A 21,301-nucleotide genomic window follows, 5' to 3' on the forward strand; every position below is an offset into this window, starting at 1 on the left:
GCACGAGGATCCCTTACAAGCGGATAAATTTCTTGAAGTTTGGTCCAACCGTTTCTGTGAGATGTATAGGGTTATTAAAGCCAGAGAAATAAAGGTAATGAAAAACAGTATATTTATATAGCTTGCGGCATGTTAGCCTACGTACACGAAATAACGCACTAAACTATCTTTTTATGAAAAGGGACCAAAAGAAAGAAATTTAAATATCAGGGAAATATGTACAGAACTGTGTGATAGATTTCGTTTGGAAAAGGAAAGAGTAAGTTCAGCAAGAGCTATGTCTATCTACTTGATCTCTCATTATTTATTTATTTTTCGTTACCACAGAATAAATTGAAAGGACATATGGATCACGAAATTCTACAGACACAAACTGCCATGACAACCCGCTTAAACAAACGCTTGCGTCAAGAAGCTGAGGAAGATGCTATTAATAAAGACGAAAACTCCCAGTCTTCCCAACCATCACGATTATTCCTGCACAGATCGAATTGATTATGTACTCGCGAACTGAGAGATGGTAGAATTAGATTTAGGAACCAGTTACATACGTAACATAGCTTATTGGTATTTAACACGAGCTAGATAACTCACATCCCGCACGTTTACAGTATTAACGTTCGTTTATTTAAGGACAGGTGATAAGAATCGGTGAACGGCGCTGGTGGTGACTAGATAAGTGTGTTTGGTGCAGCAAGTATTGTTTATTTTACCAGGTTTGATATAAATTTGAGTATATGATATAGTGTGATTGCTGGCTTAAAAGATGAATGCACCACCTTCTCTCTTGTCACAACTGCTACTTTATCCTCTATATTTGAACCCTTATCTTGCCCATGTAAAAAAAACATGACGGGTGATGCAAGTACGGTGGTTATTCTTGGTGTTGACTCAATGCTTGGTGGCGGTGTTGCTGGGCGGTGGTTAATGTTGCCGGTGTAATTTAGGCTGCATTCCCAAACAACCTGACTCTTTGAAAATGTATCACAAAAGACAACAGCTCTGGCCAAAGACGGGATTCTCACCCTCCATGATGCCCTGTTCCAAAGGACTAATGGAATCCGCTTGTGCCAATGCGCGTGGATCTTGCATCCGTGCATTTTATCGTCTGACAGATCACGAGGATATAGTCAGGGAAGAGGAGATTAGTGGCGAGCGTACGGCACGCCACTATAAATCTATTTCAGATTCTGGCGTGCTCAGACCTGCTCAAGTGTTCATGTTCTTTCGCCATTCCGTATCTTGATAACATGGCTATCGAAGGAGCAATATCCGTTGGCTTTGACCGTGGCACTGGTGAAAAGACTACGGCCACACAGAAAAAGTTCGCTCTCGAATTAGAATCATCACAAGAAAGCCAATCAAGTCAGACACCCTATGTTTCTGAATCGGATTCATCTCAAGATAACAATGACCTTTTGGAGCCCATGGTATGTAAATCAAACGAAATAAACTCTGATGTTCCTTATTTAATTTTGCTGGCTGCATGTAGTGGATCATAGACGGCAATAACTTGAGTAGACTTTTGATTGAGTTCAGATCACGATGTTACAGAAAGAGCTTGTTTAAAGAAACGCTGGCTGTCACAGAGAAAATGGCTGTAAATCATGTTTATTTATTGAATCAAAGTAAAGATTGCTTCGCTTATTGCAGTGATCTGAATAGTATGAGAAGCAAATTGATTGAATACTTTGACATAAACAAGTTTTACAGAAAAGCTTCCGATGAAGAAACCAAGCTCGTAAATGATGTAGCATATGTAATTGTATTTGATGGATCATTAAAACATCATAAAACTAATTATGATCTCCTTTCAACATAGAGTAAAGCAAACGGCACAGCGATGGAAGCTAAAAACTTGGCAATCGGACAGTTGACAAATGTGGAACTAGAAGTATATGCAACAGCCTTATTTAATTTGTAAGTAATTGAATTGCCACACTTTGAAAAAAATAAATAATAGAGCCTTTCTTTTTTTTTTTTTCTCTATTAGGAAAACAAATTACGACAACTCATTTGGTACTGTTGACGAGTCACTTTTTATTGATTCGCTTTTCTTAGGGACAGCCAATTTTTCCTTAGGGACAGCCAAAGTGCACGTAGTCGCAACGTAAGATCTATGGTTTGGATGTCCTGTAGACATGGGAACAAGGATATACAATCAAAAAACAGTGTAAAAATTACAAATAAATGTACATCAAACGATTTATACTTATTTTGACAATTCTATTATCACTCTTTCGCGTTTGAGCTCGTTTGAATTAAATCTTACGCAGAAATATAATGTAAAGTCCAAACGGGAAGCTGAAAGTTAGCTTTAAACTACATATACTGGTTTAAACTATGTTAGTTGTGATAAATGTGTATATATTTCAAGTTGTTAAGTTCTATTGACCTCTTGATATTTATTAAAAAACCATAATCCCAACATTACGACTACGTGCACCCTGGCTGTCCCTAAGAAAAATGGCCGTTTATTTATAACCCTTCAAAGCGGAATACACAAACTAATTAACAACAGGCCCAGCTATCAAATTTTTCGGGCCGAAAAATTGGCCAATGAAACATCCTACTTATGCTCAAATTCAGCCAACAAACTTCTAAACAAGTATTTTTAGCTTGTATTGGAGTGTTTCCGAAATCGTTTTCAAATTGCCGGTTTTAGTGAGACAGTCTCCATGAATACGACCCATTTGGTGGTTGTCTGAAACGCTAAAAATCAGATGAAGTTACCATAAGAATAATTTTGCTGTCCATCAATCCATGTTGTAGTTTATGAGGTGAGTCTGGGCAGCTTTCACAAGGCTGTTCTTGTCCAGAAGACTCTGTTGTACAAATGCACCTTCATTGTTGCTTGTAATTATATGGTGTCCTTCTACTGACAAAGTAAATGGCTGCGCTTTTGTTGAATAAGGTCAAAGATAATTTTGTGTGAAAAGTTTGTGGCATTCAATCAGGCGAAACATGGTCACTTGTATGAAAGTAGACCGGGATATTACTTTTTTTTTTAAAAAAAAATCACGCTCTTCAAATATTAAGTTCCAGTCGTGTTGTAGAAAGATACATTTCTACTGTATATGATACAGTCGTGTCGATACCAAAATCAAACAGAAAACAAGAGAATCGTAGTCATTACTGGAAAAAGACAAATTCTGCACCGGATCCATAATATAAATGTACCTGCTTATCCGGCAAATGTTCATCAAGTGGGTGCGTGATTACTTAAGAATCAAACATTTAGCAATACTCTCGTCTTTACAATAGTCTGCTGCCTTTTTTTAATACAAAAGTATAGCACACAAACAAAAACTGCGATATTCAAAAAGAAACTCGTGTACAGAAAAAATAAAAGCTGGCCCGACAAAATATATTACACAAGTAAGATTAAAAACGTGTCGATGAAAATTTTAACAAAAAGTGAGGGTAATGTTCAATCATAATTACCCTTATTTTTTTTTATTGAGGCAATCAATGTTGATAGAAAGGTGATAGGAGTTAATTATGATATTAGTAAAAATATGTTAGAAGAGGAATGAAATGGGTAGGGAATAATCTAATTTTTTTTTTTTTTTTTGCTTTTTTTTTCTCATGCTTTTTTCTCTCTTATTGTTGCTGCTGAACGGGCGCAGATGACTTCCAGAACATCCAAGATTTGCGATGCTTAACCTTCTTTTCGGGTTGTGCTTGCTTGGTCTCGGGTTGTACTTGTTTTCTTTCATTTAATTTAGATGGCAATTCAGGCATAGGAGGAGCTGTCATGTTCATCTATTTGGTTTTTCTGTTAGCTAGGCTTGACGAATAAAACTACTGATTAATATTTTTTACCTTTTCCTTATCACTGCCACGTTTAAATAAACCTAAAATTTGTGATTTTCTCTTTGTGACACTTGGGTCTTTTTGTGAAGTACCAATATTTCCCATCACACTCCTGCTCTTTCTAATAAAACTCTTTTTGGTGTTATCTTTGATCAGTTCTTGAACAATGGCGGGTTTAGCTACTTCTTGGTAGTGTTCTTCTTGAATAGTAGATTGTTCGGTGGTAGCGGATAAAGCTTCGGTCAAGACACTTTGAGATCTGATAGTATGTGTATCTTCTGGAGCTGATGATTCTACACCACTTTGTGTTGGTGTAACTTCGGTCACGATAATGGATGGTTCCTCAATTGTTATTGTATCATATACTTGTGCCTCTTGTGCGACAGCTACCTGTGGTGTTTGCTTTAGTTCTACTTTTTTATTTTCTCTAGTTTCAGCCTCATCTGTTTGTTTTGAACCCTCAGTTTCTAGTGTAAGTTTAACGGCAGGCTTAGTCTCCTCAACAGGAATAGTCTCTTCAACAGGCTTGATCTCGTCGACAGGCTTGATCTCTTCAACAGGCTTGATCTCTTCAACAGGCTTGATCTCTTCAACAGGCTTGATCTCTTCAACAGGCTTGATCTCTTCAACAGGCTTGATCTCTTCAACAGGCTTGATCTCTTCAACAGGCTTGATCTCTTCAACAGGCTTGATCTCTTCAACAGGCTTGATCTCTTCAACAGGCTTGATCTCTTCAACAGGCTTGATCTCTTCGACAGGCTTAATCTCTTCGACAGGCTTAATCTCTTCGACAGGCTTAATCTCTTCGACAGGCTTAATCTCCTCAACAGGCTTGATCTTTTCAGCAGGCTTGGCCTCTTCAGCAAGCTTGGTCTCTTCGACAGCTAAAGCTTCTGTGGTAGTCTTGGCCTCTTCGATGGGCTTGGGATTGTCAATAATCTTATCCTTTTCGGCAGTCGTTGTCTCCTCCATGGGTTTAACCTCCTCGACAGATGTAGCTTCCAAAATAGGCGCGATCGTTTCAATATGTTGAACTGCTGCAGGAATAGACTGTTGGATTGGGATAACTTCTTCTGAAAGCTGTAAATCTTCGTTTACTTTAGCCCCTTCGATTTCGTTAACTTTTTCAGTTACTTTGATTTCTTCAATGAGTTTAGCTTCTTCAATCACTTTTTCGATAGGGTTAACTTGTTCAGCGACAGTAGCACTTTCAACAGGCACAATGCCCTCAGCTTGTACGGGTTCGATTTCGCTTATGGATTTGATAATCTCTATTGCGTTTTTATCAGGAATGACTTCTGGGAGAGCTGCTTTTTCCAAGATAATTTCTACAGGAGGGTCAGTAGTGACATTGGATAAAGAAGCAGCCTCTAATGTCACAACAACAGGTTCAGCCTTTACTTCAATATGAGGGGGTTCTTCTAAAGTATCCTTCTTTGGGATATGAGCAATGCCTGTAGCGACTTCAAGCTGATCGACAACGTTTTCGAATGAGCACTCAGAAGGAATGTTGCTGGTATCAATAACGCGATTGTTGTCCTGTGTATTGCCACTAACGGCAGCAGCAGCAGCAACAGCGGCGTCAAGAGCTTTATCGTCAGCAATTAATTGTTGAGCAATTTCAGCAGGGCGAGACAACGAAGTAGTAGACGCGTTTTTTTTTGTTAAACTTTCTGTAGAAGAGTTGACAGTTGAGTCAACAGCGGTGGTAGGTGAAGGAGGAGAACTGCTTTCGTTGCTGGAAGTAGGAGTTGTGATAAGCTTCTTTTTGTTGTTGCGAGCAGCTGATTTCTTTTTGTTACCGCCTTTCTTTGCCATTTTTAATTATATTTGTTAAAAGTAAAAGAAAAGGAAACAGTTTGAAACATTGGGTAATTTTTTTTTTATAACGGGGTTCAACAGAAAAAAATTATTTTTAGGAGTTCAAGTGTTGTTACACCTTTTTTAGTAGACTCAAAAAATTATCGTGAACAAAAAAATAAATAAGGCAATGAAACATATTATTGGCTGATTAAATTTTATTTGTGAAGCATTAAGCGTTGGTTTTGTGATACGGTCCCAGTTGCAGGTGCTCATGGTACTAATTTGCTAAAAGTTGAAATTCCTTTTACCGCACATAAAATTTTCATTCTCATAATATGATTGGCTGACTCGCGTTGACTAAATAAGCTGAATCACGCGTCTCGACTAACATTTTTAGGTTTGAAAATGATCTTCCTAATTAAAATTTAAGGGTATTTGACACGATAAGTAATAATCTTGTGAAAATGTAAACCAAAAAGAAAAATTTCGCGCCTTTCTGAGCCTATTATATAATTAAGTAACGTAAGCAGTTTTCGGTTTTTCAGTTGGTAACTAGATCTATGTCTCCTATTTGCTCTTGTTCTTCCCTTTATTTTCTTTATCCATGTACACTTGGTAGGCACAATTTCAGTACTGTTTATATCAGAAGCATGACTTCCTTCTAGAGTTCTCTGTATCCGAAATTATCACACTTCTAATCGTCTACCAGAACTTTCTATGAGCTAACAAATTAAGCTGCTCTCATAATTTGTTAAAATTGATCTACTTGTTTATGATGACCTCTCCGTCCCCTTTCAGACGTTCTGGAATAACCTATCTTTAACAGCTCGCTCGCGTTTGATGATTATACGCAAAGCATACTGTTTTTTAGAACTGGTACACCATTTTCACAATATCAGACAAAACCAAGTCGTATTTCTCATGACTTATTTTTGAATACGTGCATATGATTACTATCTTTTATGAGATTTTGCAAATAAAGAGTAAAAAGTTTATGAGAAAATAAACCGTTTTTGCTTAATATTAATATGTCAATGTTAACCAATATGTCCATGAAATTTGATGTCTCTTTCTCGATAATAATAATAAAAAAAAGATTGCTTTTATTTATTTGTAAACAGCTTATACCATGATTTTGTAATCTGTTTTATTTTAGTCGTGTTATTTTTAAGAAAAGCCACTACGTAACTCCTTAGATACTTGGCCAAAGGACTAAAAAGTGTGGCGGTTAAAATTAAGGTGGTGCATATGTCGCGTTTATACTTGCCTTGATCGATTATATGCATCACTCCATTATCAAAAAGAACGTCTTTTGAAAGAATTTTTGCCGGAAACTGTAAGGACTCACAAACTGACATGCAGAAATGAAAATGAAACTCAATACACATGCATCGTCCTGTTTTCTTTCTTTTTTTCTATGGTTTACCTTGCCAGTCGTTTTTACTTTTTTCGATTAATGTCATTTTGAACCCGTTTAAACTGGTCAACATCATCTTGTTTGTCCATAAGTTACTGGTAACTAATTTGTCAGAGACATGTGCTTGTGAGAGTAAATCATCGCCTAAAGTAGCCGGATCGACAGTACCAAAAGCTTGGTTGTTTGGAATAAACACTGTAAGCTATTACATAATGATATTAGAGGAGAAAACCCCATATTCGTGTTAGAGAAGGTTAACCTGTTGATTTAAAGGTAAACTGGTAGATCCCAACATGTCTTTGGCCTTTGTGAATCCCAACCCTGTTAGTGTTGTGATAATATCAGAGGGTGTCGCTAGGACTACAGTACAATGTTAATATATATTGTTACGATTATAATCAATCCTTCCTACTTTTATCGATTATATGCACAACGCTATTTTGATGGCCGATCGGAATCGTTTTCAGCACATTCGCATACAACATCATGCCTGATTCCACAGTCTTTTGCTGATTATTAAATGATAGTTTCAAGAGACTCTTATTATAACTTGTCGACTCAAATAAAGTCATGTTCCAATCTAGATGGTACACTGGTAAAGTATGGTAAAAGCTATTAAATTCGACACTATTTTCATTAAACGCATTATTATTTGGAGCAAAAAATGTGATATTTTGTTGATCTGTTAAATAGGTCTGAGCATCATGATTTAAAAGGGATACAAGGGTCTTAGTTTCAGGTAAATTTTGTAGTAAGTCCATAACATTAGCCTGAGAAATATAATGCTGATGTCCCTGAACAAGACCAATCCAAAATACGAATAAAAGTAGTTGTGTAATATAAAGCATCATTTGTTTAGTTTATCGAAACAAATGAGAAAGAAAAAGAAAAGGAGAGGTAAATCAACCAGGAGTACGTACATGGAAATATAGGACGGAAAAAATTATATTTCAAGCAATTCGCCCATACAACCACTGCATAATTCTATTCCTGTTATTAGTGACGCAACACACAGACTAATTTATCAAACATACCAACTGAATCAATCCTGTATCTTTCTTTCAAATCATGCAATCTTTTTTTTAATTCGCGAAACAAAGCTCTATAATAGAAGGGTTAAATTAATTCACAATGAATAAGTAGACTTCATGACAGTACCTCTCGTCTTTTTCATATGCCTCTATAAAAGGAAATTTAAAACAAGTATCGTTTATTATGTTGCTGATCACATACCTAATGCACGACTATCGGAAAATATGATACTTTCACCACCATCTGATAAAAAACTGTCGCCAAACAACTTCTGCAGTTCCGAGTTTTTATCGCGTAAAGTGGTTATTTCATGATCCATCCACTCAATCTTCTCCTGAGCTTTAAATAATTTTTCCTTTAGCCTAATGTTTTCTTGCTCTAACCCATCTTTTTTAGTTTGGTACTTATGCAACTTTCAAACATAAAAAAATTAAGACCGTGTATTCGTTTATTACTGCCTTTTTCGGCGAACCTTTTTCTTTACTGACAGGGCTAGTTTGTCTGATCTCTCATCATTTGGCGAAAGCATGTCGGTAATTACTAGAAACACAAAAAGAAAGAACGCAATAATTATTTTTCTGTGTGAGAGTGTGTGTAATTGTGTGTATGTGTGTGTGTGACACCATTACACGTGATACAAAAAAAGTTTTAGATGTTACACTAGATACATTTGTCATTGGGGGAAAATTATTTATTGTAGTAGTTATTAGGTAGAGCATGAATGAATTTAGAATCCAACAAAGTAAAGGATACCAATAGATAAAGCAAGAAGGCCAAGCTTTTGAATAGGCATGTTCTTCAAACCGGCATTGATGTGAAGAACAATAGGACGAGAACGCATGGTGAAGGCAAGCTTATTTTCAAGGTCAGGTTTGGTAGTAACGGTCAAGTAGACGGTTTCGTTAAGACCTTTAGGTACGGTCCAGGTATAAGTGGCGTTTAAGGAGAAATCCAATTTTGTACCAGCAGAAGATCCACTGGGAACACTGACATCTGTAGCAATGTTTTTGGCTAAAATACTAACAGCATTATCTTGCCAAAGATCCACATCGACGGTGTAACTACCATTGCCCATGTTTTGATAATGATAAAGGATTTCTATCTTCTGTCCTGGGGTGACAGTGTCGTTGGAAATAGGATATGTAATTGCTGTGCCTAACTGTGCTGAGCATTGATAGAAAAACAAAGCAAAAAACAATGCTTGGATTAAACGACGGTAATGAGTGGAAGGTGCCATGTTTGAAGAGGAGGGGAAAATGATGAAAGGTGATGTTCTTGAAGAAAAAGGAAAAGAGAAAACAAAAAATTATGTTTTTTTTCTTCTCAGGATGACCTTGTTAGAAGTAACACAATTGGTAGTAGCTTTTGCTGGGAAAGACATATGAATAAGTTACAAGCTGAGTATGGGTTCAAAAACATGAGATTTATGTCCAAATACGTATCATTGTACTCATTGTTAAGAGTATAAAATTCTCATGCGGAGATGTTCATCAGGGCACTCATTCAGTTGATTTCAGACATCTTCCTGACTTGATTTACACAACATCTTTTTACAGTGATTTTTGGTATCGTATTTATTGATTTTTTTCAATTTTTGAAGCATTTGCACCCAATTTGATGTGGTTACTGACGAAGTTGATACTTAACCTCTCACTATCCCCCTTGGCTATGTGTTAAAACAAAGCGAAGTAGCAAGTCAAAGAAATTGGATGTTTATTATTAACTGAGTGATGGACGAGCTCCAGACATCATGAAATTTCTAAATAAAAAAGAATAATACTTTCTGGGAAAAGGTATAAGTTAGAAAATAACCATTATGGCTTTTATTTAATATATCGACTGGATAAATTAATTTGGTGATTGATATTTCATTGCAAAGGCAGCAGATGGCTGGTCGGCTTCATCGATCCACTTTCTGATAGATGTATAGACTTGCTCTTGGGTATTTTTAATAGACTCAGATACAGTTTCACTAACGAAGAAGTCCTAATTCAAGAAAAATATTAATTTCAAGTGAAATATGCGTATTTTTTTTTTTTTTTACCCAGTGATGAACTGATTTAGGCAAAACCACATATTTAGCATCTTCTTCCCAGTCTGAACGATCAGGTGCGGATTCACTTTGAATGCTATCCTCACGCCAGGGATCGTACTCACCATCAATCCAGAAAACACGGTCCAAACTGACATACCAACCCTCATACTCACGATTAATTTCACGCCAGATTGGTCTTCTGGGAACTTCGTGTTCACCAAAAGTCAACGGACATTGACGTTGGAACCAAGCTGTGTTTAATTTACGAGAAACAATGGTAGATTTCCAGAGTGGTGCACCTGTTTGCCAATAGGCGTATTCGGTACATACCTGCCACAACCAGGCACGATTTTCATTTGTAACGTCGGTATACATTTTACCTCTGGGGTCGTGCGTGTCCATACATTCATTCACATTTTCATCTTTATCACAAGCCTTTTTGATGATGTTCTTCGTGTAATTACCATAAGCCTCAACATACTCATGAACTGAGGATAACCCTTCAAACACAGAACAAAATTCCTCCACAAATGGATTGGAGGCAGGTGTCATTGCTTGCCACAATCCTAAGGGATAAGACAACACTAAAATAGAGTTGGTATGTAAAACTAAAATAAAAAAAAGAGAGAGAGGCTTACATTCTGCGAAATCATCGTCATGCTTCAAATCTTGAGCACCAAATCTCTCCTTCAAACGAATCTTGGGTCCTTCCAATGGGCTGAATAGAATGTGATCGACAAAGAGAATGACGGAATGAATGGCTTTAATGCAATGCTTTGGTCCATATTTACGAATAGGTTCGAAATATTGGTAAAAATTGTAGCTCATGTGCACAGGTGCGGAAGAAGGAACCGCAGCAAATACAAGGTGAGGATACTTCAAACGCATCCATGCTGCGAGATTACCGCTATAGCTACCACCATATACGATATATTTGGTTTCAGGAGCAGGAGGAAGTTCAATATCGAGGTTAGGTAACTAAAGAAAGAAAAAGTTACAGATAAGCGCTATTCAACTATCGCTGTGTTACCTTCAAGTCTTTAATAAAAGAAGCAATGTCTTCAAGAGCTTGTTTGGTATTCAATGTCACTAAAGATTTGGCAGAAAAATCCTATGAAAAAGGAATTAGCTTTTATGCGGATATAACTTGTTGTCTAAATACTTACGGGTGCAGGCATAGATGTACCATAAAATCTGTGTTCCATGACGATAATGATACCATCCAATCTTTTTGCTAATTCGGCCATAGTAGAATTAATGACATAAAAGGAGCGATCATCTGCAGGTGTTTCACCGGCATTGTATACTAGATATTTATGTGTAAGAATTTATACATGTGTATGCAAAATACCTTTATCGATTACGTACGAATAACTGGGCCGCCCTGTTTATAGTGATCAGTGTTTGCCCAATAGCGATGTTTAAAGGTGCTTGTATTTAAAGAAAAATGATCGATAGGCTGGTCGAAATAATAAGGACCATATTTTTCTGGAAGTTTTTCTTTCACTTGACTTGTAATCTTTTTCGATTCGATTTTTCTACAAAAAAAAAAGGATGATTTAATTTCAATTTGAGGACTTGACTGAATATTAGTATTTACTCTCTGATTCGAGATCCAGGCGCATATAATGCTGAGGTCAAATGAGACACGCCCAGGACCAAAAGCAAAGACAAACTAAATCTCATCTTTAATCAAAGAAAAATAAAGAAAAAAGAATAAAAAGGAAAAACAATCCCAAAATCGTAATTTTATTAAATCCGCGTTCCTATCACCAGTGGCAGCTAAAAATAAAAAAAGATTGTGTGACACTTTGTTTGTGTGCAGAAATCTCATTGTTCAAACGGGTTTTGTCTTTTTGCATGCCTAGTATCAACAATTCATGTCGCTTGAGTACAATGATAATAATAAGTAGCTTATACTACAGTATTTTTACTCGGTTTTGGACCTTCTCTTTATTTTTCTGACAGAGTCTTGAGAAATATAATTTCGACAATTTCCTTCTTTTGTCTAAATTAAGTAAGAATAGCGTCAAATAAACTCCAAATGTTTTTAAAAATTGTAGGGTATAAAGTACACTCTTTCCGGGAAAAGGACAGATATGTGAAAATAAACTATCCACGTATCAAAAGTTAAAAGGTTTGGGTATGTCAACATAAATTTCGCTCTAATTCCATGTAAATTCGCATCATAACTTCACTGTTGCAGGGCATGAAACAAGAAGGTCGTAAGTTTAAATGTGTAAACTTTGTGTCTGTATCAAAATCGCTGTTTGAGCTTGAGTATGCATTTTATCGCACGACCATACTTAATAAATAAAAAAGTGTCAGCTTATCTTAACTGTTTTGGCTTTTTGGTTTATTTTTACTTTTGTATCCTCGTATGATGTTAGTGAAGCTCGTCCTCGCTCAAATTATTCAAGTGCTCTACTATCAATTTAAGAATACCCAGAGGTGGATCTGTTATGAGGGTTCTTTCATCAAAATAGCGTCACCATGGTAAAAAAAAAAAAAATCTCGTAGACTCCTTCATATACGTCGATGGATTTCGAGCTTGCTCCCAATTTGATATTGAGAAGGTTATATTTTATGGGCCATATTTCCAGTAGTGCATTATTTTTAGTCAAACCTTGTAACCGTTTAAATTTAAATCCTAGGGTCTTACTTTACATTAAAACGATAAATGTAATATTTTTGATTAAATGCACAACCAAAAGTCATCAAGGGTGTAGTTAATCCAAAAAGGTCTCGGGATTTTTGTAAAAGTTTTTTTTATTATTATATGTGTTATTAAGTAAGAGAATATTTATGTGTATTTCCATTTAATTGGAATAGAACCATGGCTGAATTCGCCAAGTTCTTCGTATGCTATTTATAAAATACAGTTAGTTACAAATCAATGTATATTTTTTTCCATCGTTCTCTTACCAGCAGGACTAAGATCAAGACCGCCGGCTTTACAGGTTTTACAGCTGTCAACAACAGTGACGGTGACGGTTTTACCAGAAGGACCGACGACTTCAATGGATTTACCACACTTTTCATTTTCGCTACCACCTTCACCCATATCCTCAGCATTGAGAGCACATACCTTATCACTGTTTTGGCTTTGCTTACCACAAGTGCCAATGTGAGTCTCGACATCATAGAAAGTACCCTCAGCATGAGTGTAACCATCATCTTCTACTGCACCGGCAAGACGAATGCCACCGGCATAGTTGGAACGACGTCTATCATAATAGCCATCCTCATAATCATCATCATCTGAATAGGTCTGACGGTTGGGTGTGAAGTCTCCCAAAGGAAAGCTGTTGGAACCGGGCCCTCCGAAATAACCACTAGTAGTATCTGATGCAGCTATTTTGTGTGATTTATTTCCCTTCGTCTTCTCCCAATTGATACTACCATCTTCGTTGTAGACCAATTTACCTTCGCGTTCATTTTTGTTGTAGCTTGCCTTGTAGGGACGTCTTTCAGTATAGTCGTAAGCATGTCTTCCATTTGTGTAAGCGTTACGGTGGCCTCTTGAGTTACCTTTGATAGTATGATTAATATGACATGTTTTACAAACATCTGGGATGTTATAACTTACTTGCACCAAATCTCATTTTTCCGGCATCGGCAACAGCCAAGTCAGGGTGATGATGGTAATAAAGATCATTGGGGAAAGTTGAGATGACTTGTCCAACAAACGCCAAAGCACAAACACTAGCTAAAACTCCCTTCATTTTGAATGTATATTAAGTATATGAAGAAAAGAAGAAAATTTTAATTATCAAGGTTGAATTCACGTATTTGTATGAATAAGTAAAATCCAAGGGGATTCACATCTATTAGTTTCAAAAGAGTCCATCAAGGGTGTTATAATAGTATAACACATGGGATTCAGTTTCACTGATTAGATTACGTAATAAACGGGGTCTCAATACTCAAGCCTGCTTCCGTCATACACTAGGCAAAAAATTGGTTTTTGGACGACTGTTTTCATTTTTTTTTTCTTTCTTTTTTATCCTATTTAAACATGTCAAACCAGGTGAGTAACTTTAAACAAATCAACCCCTCCTTTACCGAAACCCCTTAAATGTATTTACTGCCTAGGTTAACTTGACTTTTTGATTTTTAACATTATTTAATTTATAGTGGATTATGCACAAGGAAGAAAGCAGACACACACCTTCAATTATCAGAGGAATGAAATATGAAGAAGAATTAGTTTACAGAGTGCGAGGGGTATGCCTAATTCAAATAGTTGGCTACCGATTAGAATTGTAAGTGTGCGTGTGTAAATATATATATTTTTTTGTAGCATTTGTAAAATGTCTAAAGCATAAATACAATAGACCTGTACACACAGTGGCTACCGCCTCCACTCTCTACCATCGATTCTTTACACGAAAGTCCTTTCAAGACTACAAATATACCGTACGATTCAGTTTCTAGATAAACAATGAAATCATATTAATTTTTGATATTATTGTAGAGAATAGCACAAGCGTGCCTTTTCATTGCTTGTAAGAGCGATGAATCATCTCGAAGAGCACAGGATATCGCCAAATCATGGACATATAAACCAAAGGAAGCCGTTCTGGAGAAAGTGATTGTAAATGGAAATAGAATCCCCTCTACCCCTTAAGTAAAATTAATATGCTGGTAACTAACTTTTATTTAGTCCAAATTTATTTCTGATCTGCTTAGAAACGAACTCTTGGTGTTGGAAGTGACATGCTTTGGTATGACATTCGATCACCCTTATTACGACATGATGGAATTTGTTCAAGAAATACAAAGTAAAATTATATCTTTAACATGCATGTGTGTCTTCTGTTTCTAACCGTTTGGATTAGTTCCCAATGAAGTTGCAACAGCCGCGACAGCTTTTATTAATGACAGGTAAAAAGAAGAGAAAAAAAATTAGAAAATCAGATCAGCACGAGTTAATTGAATACGAAAAACAAAAGCTTTAGATTGCCGTTGTGTATGTGGTACGATGCTAAGGCAATTGCAGCAACAGCGCTTGTCATGGGATATCAAACAAGTGGCACACCACTTCCTGTCGACACAAATACTCATTGGTCAGAGTATTTACACGCCAATGCCGAGCATATTGGAGGTAAGGGGATTGCAATTTTTTTTTATGTATATATCTTTAGTTTTATACTATTGGAAACTGAATATGGCTATAGAAATCGCTGGTTCGATTATGGATGTGTATAAACTCCCAAAGTACAGTTTTTCTTCGAAAGACTAAGAATGGACGAAAGTGGAGAAAGGGAGAATTTTTTTTTATTTTTTTTTATTCGTTTACGATAGAATAAAATTATTAGGCCATGAATTAAAAAAAAATTGAGCGTTATGGACTAAATCGCTTTTGTAACTGGTAGTATACATACTCGACTGATTTTTTTCTTCTCTACAGTTTCTCCAGTTTGTTCGATGAGTGGAAAGTAACATGAGTTTGAGTATGCAATGCCGAGAAAAGATGGGATAAAAGCTTAGAAATTCGATTAGATTAAACGATGATGAAATACGGTCTCATATAATAGATTGGAAGTCTACCGGACAGTGCTGATTTTTTAAAAAAAAAACGAAAAGGGAAAGGATCTATCATTGGAATTGAAACATATTACACTTTGAAAATACCTCACTGAGCATGTTTTGCCATCTCATTCCGTCTTTGACGTCTATGTCTTGATTGCCTAGTATGCTAGAAGGTAAGCATTCAACTGAAGTCGCTGTATACTATTTCATAAATTATTCGTGCACGCTTAGAATAAAATGTCAATCAGTGACGGAATAAATAATAGCATAAAATCAATTAATTTTTCATGCATAATCTACGAATGAAATGAACGAAAGAGAATATGTCTGTTATCATTAAATGGGTATACTGCTAAAGTAGAAGGAGAATGTATCAATAGAAAATGTATCATCATAGTGAAAAACCAGGATAAGTGCCCTATTGCATGCGTATGTAACTCTTATTTTAAAGCCTCGCTTCACCCAAAATACTAACCTGCTTAAGCTTGCTCTTGAAAATTAAACGGTTGGGTTTAAACCAAATAATTACTGTCTTCTTTTTTTTTGGGGGGCTATTTTGACACACACAAATGAGCAAAACTTGACATTGTTGTTATTCACCCATGAGGGGGGCGGGGGTAGCAAACCCTTCCCTTATTTTTCTCTTGTCAGCACTTTAGATGTGTTGCGTTACCATGAGCAAATTAAATACCACTACCTCGTCATGAAAATACGCTTATTCGAAACAGATATATAAGTGGATAAACATATCGAAAAGAATATGGATGCACTAGATTTCCTTCCTTATCTGACACCCTTACACGGTAACCTGTTTTTTTGTCAAATCCCGAAAACTAAACAAACAAAAGACCCAAAAACGCTCAAACAAGTATATAGCATTTACAGTTTTACTTAAAATAAAGTTTTATTTTATCGTATGTATTAGGGGTATAGAATTAGCTACCTATTAACTCCAAGCAGTTTTTATTTTACTTCGAATGACACATTTATTTTCCGTTTGCTTTCGTATGATTTTCGGGCAATCCGAATTCTTCTATAATGAGTGTGAGGTATATGACTTCTTTCAAAAGAGATAGATTTAACTCTCTTGGCACTCTTCTCCCTGTTCTAACCAGCTATCCCGTCAAATACCAGTTTCGTGGGAATAACATTTATTATGATTCCAAAGCAAGACCAGTTGAACATATGCGGTCTTTTTACGAACTGGCTTTATCATTTATTGATATAGGATTACCGGTTTTTAATTGCCTCCCACTACGCCGCTCTTGGACTGTTTGCTACACAACCATCGATTCAAAAATTCTCTGCCAAAATATTCTTGGTCGTCGGTGGACTAATCTTCGAGATAAGATAGCACTTTGACGTGAAGTTATTAACCTAGACTCCGATGCACTTAAACACCAAGAAAATGGCGAGCTCCAGTTTAGAGGAACTATTTAAACGGAAGGCATAGGTGTTACTGTGATTAAGAAAAGAATGGATTTTGAAAGCAGATACACTGCTCGTTTTGCTGTTGTGTTTGAACCAACTCTGTACACTTCACAAGAGATTCCACAAGAAACTGTTGGCAGGTGTGTTACAATTGATCCTGGGCGAAGAGATTTGCTATTCTGTGTGCATGAAAAGTCAACCGCAAACAATCCAAACAAGTTTTTCTTTACCAAACAGGTCTGATGTGACAGGCATCATCCAAAACCACTATACCAACTTCCGAAATAACCATCGTACTTCTCATCCCTTGCACAGAAAACTGCAGATATCTGCCTGTTTTAGAATACACTTAGGAAACGAGGATGTCATTGCAAAACTAGATGAACAGTTTGTTGTCGAAGCTGTTTATGTCATGAGTAACTGGTCTGCTCCTAATGCAAGATTTCATAAGCCAATTCCGGGGCCTTAGATTCCGTCGGTTGCTTCAAAAAGCTAGTAAAATGGTGTACTTGATTGATGAATTTAGAACAAGTCAGTGCTGCCCAGCCTATGAAAATTTTGGATAGTCGATAACCCACGCCCTCATAGACGAAGAGAAAATCCTCGTGTATTTAAGCATGGTCTATTAAGGTATGTTGATTTTCACTTATTAATAATTTTTTTATGGACACTGTCCATAACACTGTCCTTTTTTTTTTTTTTTTTTTTTTTTTTTTTTTTTTTTTTTTTTTTTTTTTTTTTTTTTTTTTTTTTTTTACTTTGACAGATGTACAAATCAAAATTGTAGAGCCATGACTAATAACGCAAATAGGATTGCTCTTTATGTACGGAATTGTGATATGGCTGCTTATTTGAACATGGTTGATATTGTTCGTTCACTTCGTGCTGGAAATGGCATTCTCCCCAGGATTTCGAGGTGCTGATGCTCCCCAAACGGAGAACAGCAAGGACCCAAAATGATCAAGAAAACATCAGAAACGTTCGTCAAAGTCGCAATTAAAACTTTCCAGGCCTGTTATCCCAGGTCAAACATAGATAAACTTAAGTGGTAAGCACAATTTTTTTTTACGATCTTTGAACCAATCTTTTTTCGAAAAATGAACGTATTTTTTTTTTTACGTTGTAAACGAATTTTTTTTACATTTTGATCTAATATTTTCTAAAGACTGTTCAAATAAAATAAATAAAAAACATGTTCCACATTTGTTTGCATGTCTTGGTATTCTTGTTTTAAAAATTCCATCGTATTGACCTTAAACAGTTCTTCCGAAACCGAAACATTTGTACATGTTTAGATCAATCATTGAAACCCAAAGTCTAAAATTGATAGAACAAATGAATTGTTTTTTAAAAAAAAATGAGACTACAAAAATTAGATTCATATGCCTATTGTGTTGTAAAACAATATGCTGTCGCTCAGTTAATTATTACCTTTAGTATCCATTCAGTTAGGCACAACGTTTAGACTCAAGGGAGATGGTGATACACAAGAACACTTCAAAAGCAGTGTGTCGCAGCTTTACGCTGGCACTTAATAGAAATGAAAGGCCCTTTTTTTCCTGCGGGTGTGATTAGTTACAATATCAAAGTTAATGTATGAGTATGTTGTATGTGAATCCGATTGATTTATGTGTTATACTACGGGATGACTCAACAGTGCTCATAATTATTAGCGCTGAAAAAACAGAAAACAAACTTGATCAGGTGAGAAACAAAAACGCCTCAAGTATAACGTTACAAGACTCGACTTGTATTTCCAGAAATCAAATTATGTGTCTGATTGAAGGGCTTTTTTTTTTTAAAAAAAAAAAATGCTGCATAAATTACTTTGAAATGTACTTATACTTGCAGCTACTTTTTTTTATAAAAAAAGATTCTGCAGGGTTTTTCGTGTTTGTACAAAACTTTTAATGATTTTCGGCTGGATCCACTTTAAACTAACGAGAACTACTGTCTTGGCCGTATTTATACAAAGCATTGACATATTGAAAGAAATTGCTGATTTGCACTCATCATTTAACGCATAAGTACTAATTTTTCTTTTTTTGTATATTTATATCCCATTTTTTTTATTTTTTTTTGAAAGCAAGCTGTACAAACATCTTTTTAAAAACGGTAAACGATAAATAATTGTGGGGGGTCCTGTCGACAATGATAGATATAATAGGCGATATTTAAGTTTACTGCCACAAATATAGTCTGGTTCCCACGGTAATTTTTTTTTTCACCCAGCTTATTATGGGAATTGCATTGTTGGAACAAATTAACTTGTAGCGCTATAAGAAAACTCTAACTTGGGAAACCCAGCACAAGCTTCTTCAGAATTCCGTATATCCTACATGATTAAAAGTATTTGGCTTATATTATACCCGGGTGTTGATAACCAGGAAGAATAGTCTACACCAGAAGATAGTATACACTATAGGAGTGCCTTATTTTTTTTTTTAGTCGTTGCTTCCATATACAGAAAGCGTTTTATTTGAGGTTCATTGTTTATTAACGGAGATTGTAGATTTTTAAGAAATAAGACGTAATAGGGCCTCATGTCAGCCACCCATAATTTTTTTGAAATAAATATAGGGTGTTACACGCTCGTCATGGATCTACCGATAGAAAGGGAATACTATTTTAAGAAGATAATAAAATCCCTCCTACAAAGAGTTTATAATGCAAGAATTTAAGAAGTAGCGGTACCGTCAGACATTAAATTTTTATATGCATTGATCTCAAGAGAAAAATAAAAGAGCACTCCTTGTTTGGGAATGAGCATCATCTGCAAATATAGTTGTATGATGAAATAACTGTCGTCACTCATATAAAAAACATCATCACCATAGTCATGGTCTCCCCAAATCTGTCATATTCCGGCAACCGTCTGAGCAGGGTGAGTGATATAGAAAGTCGACCAAAAATAGCTCGTTGAATGATGTCAGATCAACAGAGGCAATTTGCTAACTGAGGTTTTTTTTCTTGCTTGTTTGTGCTGCATTGTTTATGCCATAGCTGATACAGGAAAAAGGAGAATCGACATGAGACCACAAAGAAAAAAACCCCGTGTAACGTATCATGAAGGCTAAAAGTTTTTTTTATTCACTATTGTGGGAAAAAAGCAAGCTAACAAGATAACAGAATCTGTTACTTTTTAAAGTAATTTTGCCATGATCCTACTTTCTTTTTTTTTATCAAAGGCTCGCAGGGACGTTTCCTGTTCGATATTTGTATGTGAGTTTCCACCAGGCAGATAGCAAAGGATGAGCGAAAACAAGCTTGAACAGATCAGGACGGAGTTCTTGTAACATGGTAAAATGTGCCGCAAGTACAACATCTGCCCAACCAACTAAAATACAAAATGTTTATAAAAAATGATGATTGTGTAACTTTTTTGTGCCTCACCCTTGTCACCAGTTATAAATGGATATTTCTTGAGAACATGGTAAATTGGGACCAATGCTAATTTTAGTGCCTCCATGTTCTTATTGGAATCACCAGCATAGACCTCCAATGTTGTTCCAAATTTTGCTTCATTGTTTTTACGAAACCATGCTTGAGAGGGTCCACAGTCAATGGACAGAACTATCATTTTAAATAGGATAGGCAGTATGTTGAAAGTGCAGTAATCATAAAAGAATTTATGTAATCCAACATTTCCATGAAATAGGCTTGGTGTGTCGGGAAAGTTCTCTTCCAAATACAAGGCTATATCCCAAGAATCCTGAATTACCTTATTATGATGAGATAAATCTACTATAATAGGTACTGTTGGCTTTTTATCAGTCTTACTATATATTATGGCACGTTAAAATAGCTAAAAGTAAGTTTAAACTTGTGTTTCTTACGTGATTGCAGGAATGATGGTATATAAATTGCTAAAGGTAACCCATTCTGTCTCGTAAGATATATTCTAAAACAATCTTAAATTATATTGAAATCCTTCCGTTTTTTATTATTATCAAACCTTTATATTTAAAGCAAATCTTGTTTTACAAGTATTTGGAGACCAGATTTGACCTGGTATATTTAATTCAAGATCAAAGAATCTTATTTGTGCCATGGGAAAAGGGGGGGAGTAAGTTGAAAAAGAAAGTCAGATGTGAGAGGGGGAGGAGTTACTTATCAATAAATTAGGGGCTTGATAAGATTCCGTTGTCGTATTTGATTGGACAAGTAAGAATTGCTCACCTAGTAATAATTGGTTTTCCTTTGCATTTTTGGTTCCTTGAATTTCCGTTGAT

At 35.9% G+C, this 21,301-nt stretch overlaps 11 protein-coding genes across 11 annotated transcripts; 5 read left to right on the forward strand and 6 right to left on the reverse strand.

Annotated features, from left to right (window-relative positions):
* The first annotated feature begins 1,254 nt into the window (after positions 1–1,254).
* EV154DRAFT_501750 (uncharacterized protein) lies at positions 1,255–2,163 on the forward strand. The gene is made up of 4 exons (XM_051600730.1): positions 1,255–1,430; positions 1,493–1,759; positions 1,823–1,920; positions 1,994–2,163. The coding sequence occupies exons 1-4, from the start codon at positions 1,428–1,430 to the stop codon at positions 2,112–2,114; spliced, it is 489 nt and encodes a 162-aa protein (XP_051459767.1). The 5' UTR covers positions 1,255–1,427; the 3' UTR covers positions 2,115–2,163.
* A 2,451-nt stretch (positions 2,164–4,614) lies between these two features.
* On the forward strand, positions 4,615–5,369 carry EV154DRAFT_501763 (uncharacterized protein). The gene has a single exon (XM_051600731.1). It carries the CDS (start codon positions 4,964–4,966, stop codon positions 5,225–5,227), a length of 264 nt encoding a protein of 87 aa, XP_051459768.1. The 5' UTR covers positions 4,615–4,963; the 3' UTR covers positions 5,228–5,369.
* Positions 5,370–6,714: 1,345 nt separating this feature from the next.
* EV154DRAFT_150125 (FAS1 domain-containing protein) lies at positions 6,715–8,040 on the reverse strand. Its single transcript, XM_051594103.1, has 6 exons — positions 7,957–8,040; positions 7,449–7,830; positions 7,296–7,396; positions 7,046–7,238; positions 6,887–6,970; positions 6,715–6,831 (listed from the first exon to the last, which is right to left on the reverse strand). Exons 2-6 carry the CDS (start codon positions 7,795–7,797, stop codon positions 6,812–6,814), a joined length of 747 nt encoding a protein of 248 aa, XP_051459769.1. The 5' UTR covers positions 7,798–7,830; positions 7,957–8,040; the 3' UTR covers positions 6,715–6,811.
* A 607-nt stretch (positions 8,041–8,647) lies between these two features.
* Positions 8,648–9,502, reverse strand: EV154DRAFT_501764 (uncharacterized protein). Its single transcript, XM_051600732.1, has one exon. It carries the CDS (start codon positions 9,303–9,305, stop codon positions 8,796–8,798), a length of 510 nt encoding a protein of 169 aa, XP_051459770.1. The 5' UTR covers positions 9,306–9,502; the 3' UTR covers positions 8,648–8,795.
* Positions 9,503–10,184: 682 nt separating this feature from the next.
* Positions 10,185–10,511, reverse strand: EV154DRAFT_408127 (uncharacterized protein; the record flags this gene model as incomplete). The annotated part of the gene is made up of 1 exon (XM_051595351.1): positions 10,185–10,511. A coding segment is annotated over one exon (327 nt), but the record flags the coding sequence as incomplete, so codon positions are not given.
* A 225-nt stretch (positions 10,512–10,736) lies between these two features.
* Positions 10,737–11,598, reverse strand: EV154DRAFT_393542 (peptidase S28; the record flags this gene model as incomplete). The annotated part of the gene is made up of 4 exons (XM_051595144.1): positions 10,737–11,081; positions 11,134–11,214; positions 11,270–11,409; positions 11,472–11,598. Coding segments are annotated over 4 exons (693 nt in total), but the record flags the coding sequence as incomplete, so codon positions are not given.
* Positions 11,599–12,906: 1,308 nt separating this feature from the next.
* Positions 12,907–13,260, reverse strand: EV154DRAFT_416990 (RlpA-like double-psi beta-barrel-protein domain-containing protein-containing protein; the record flags this gene model as incomplete). Its single annotated transcript, XM_051595765.1, has 2 exons — positions 12,907–12,968; positions 13,029–13,260. Coding segments are annotated over 2 exons (294 nt in total), but the record flags the coding sequence as incomplete, so codon positions are not given.
* Positions 13,261–14,113: 853 nt separating this feature from the next.
* Positions 14,114–15,740, forward strand: EV154DRAFT_461057 (cyclin-like protein). The gene is made up of 7 exons (XM_051597536.1): positions 14,114–14,133; positions 14,241–14,368; positions 14,441–14,522; positions 14,581–14,700; positions 14,770–14,887; positions 14,945–14,990; positions 15,059–15,740. The coding sequence occupies exons 1-7, from the start codon at positions 14,122–14,124 to the stop codon at positions 15,312–15,314; spliced, it is 762 nt and encodes a 253-aa protein (XP_051459774.1). The 5' UTR covers positions 14,114–14,121; the 3' UTR covers positions 15,315–15,740.
* A 951-nt stretch (positions 15,741–16,691) lies between these two features.
* EV154DRAFT_417103 (uncharacterized protein) lies at positions 16,692–17,000 on the forward strand (the record flags this gene model as incomplete). The annotated part of the gene is made up of 1 exon (XM_051595768.1): positions 16,692–17,000. One exon carries the CDS (start codon positions 16,692–16,694, stop codon positions 16,998–17,000), a length of 309 nt encoding a protein of 102 aa, XP_051459775.1.
* Positions 17,001–17,256: 256 nt separating this feature from the next.
* EV154DRAFT_416904 (uncharacterized protein) lies at positions 17,257–17,635 on the forward strand (the record flags this gene model as incomplete). The annotated part of the gene is made up of 2 exons (XM_051595761.1): positions 17,257–17,456; positions 17,521–17,635. 2 exons carry the CDS (start codon positions 17,257–17,259, stop codon positions 17,633–17,635), a joined length of 315 nt encoding a protein of 104 aa, XP_051459776.1.
* Positions 17,636–20,251: 2,616 nt separating this feature from the next.
* EV154DRAFT_479365 (uncharacterized protein) lies at positions 20,252–21,120 on the reverse strand (the record flags this gene model as incomplete). The annotated part of the gene is made up of 4 exons (XM_051598252.1): positions 20,252–20,406; positions 20,463–20,848; positions 20,906–20,970; positions 21,025–21,120. 4 exons carry the CDS (start codon positions 21,118–21,120, stop codon positions 20,252–20,254), a joined length of 702 nt encoding a protein of 233 aa, XP_051459777.1.
* Between the last annotated feature and the right edge of the window lie 181 nt (positions 21,121–21,301).

This window comes from Mucor mucedo (assembly GCF_025094135.1).
Source record: "Mucor mucedo strain NRRL 3635 chromosome Unknown EV154scaffold_25, whole genome shotgun sequence".
In the NCBI taxonomy this organism is placed as follows: domain Eukaryota; kingdom Fungi; phylum Mucoromycota; class Mucoromycetes; order Mucorales; family Mucoraceae; genus Mucor; species Mucor mucedo.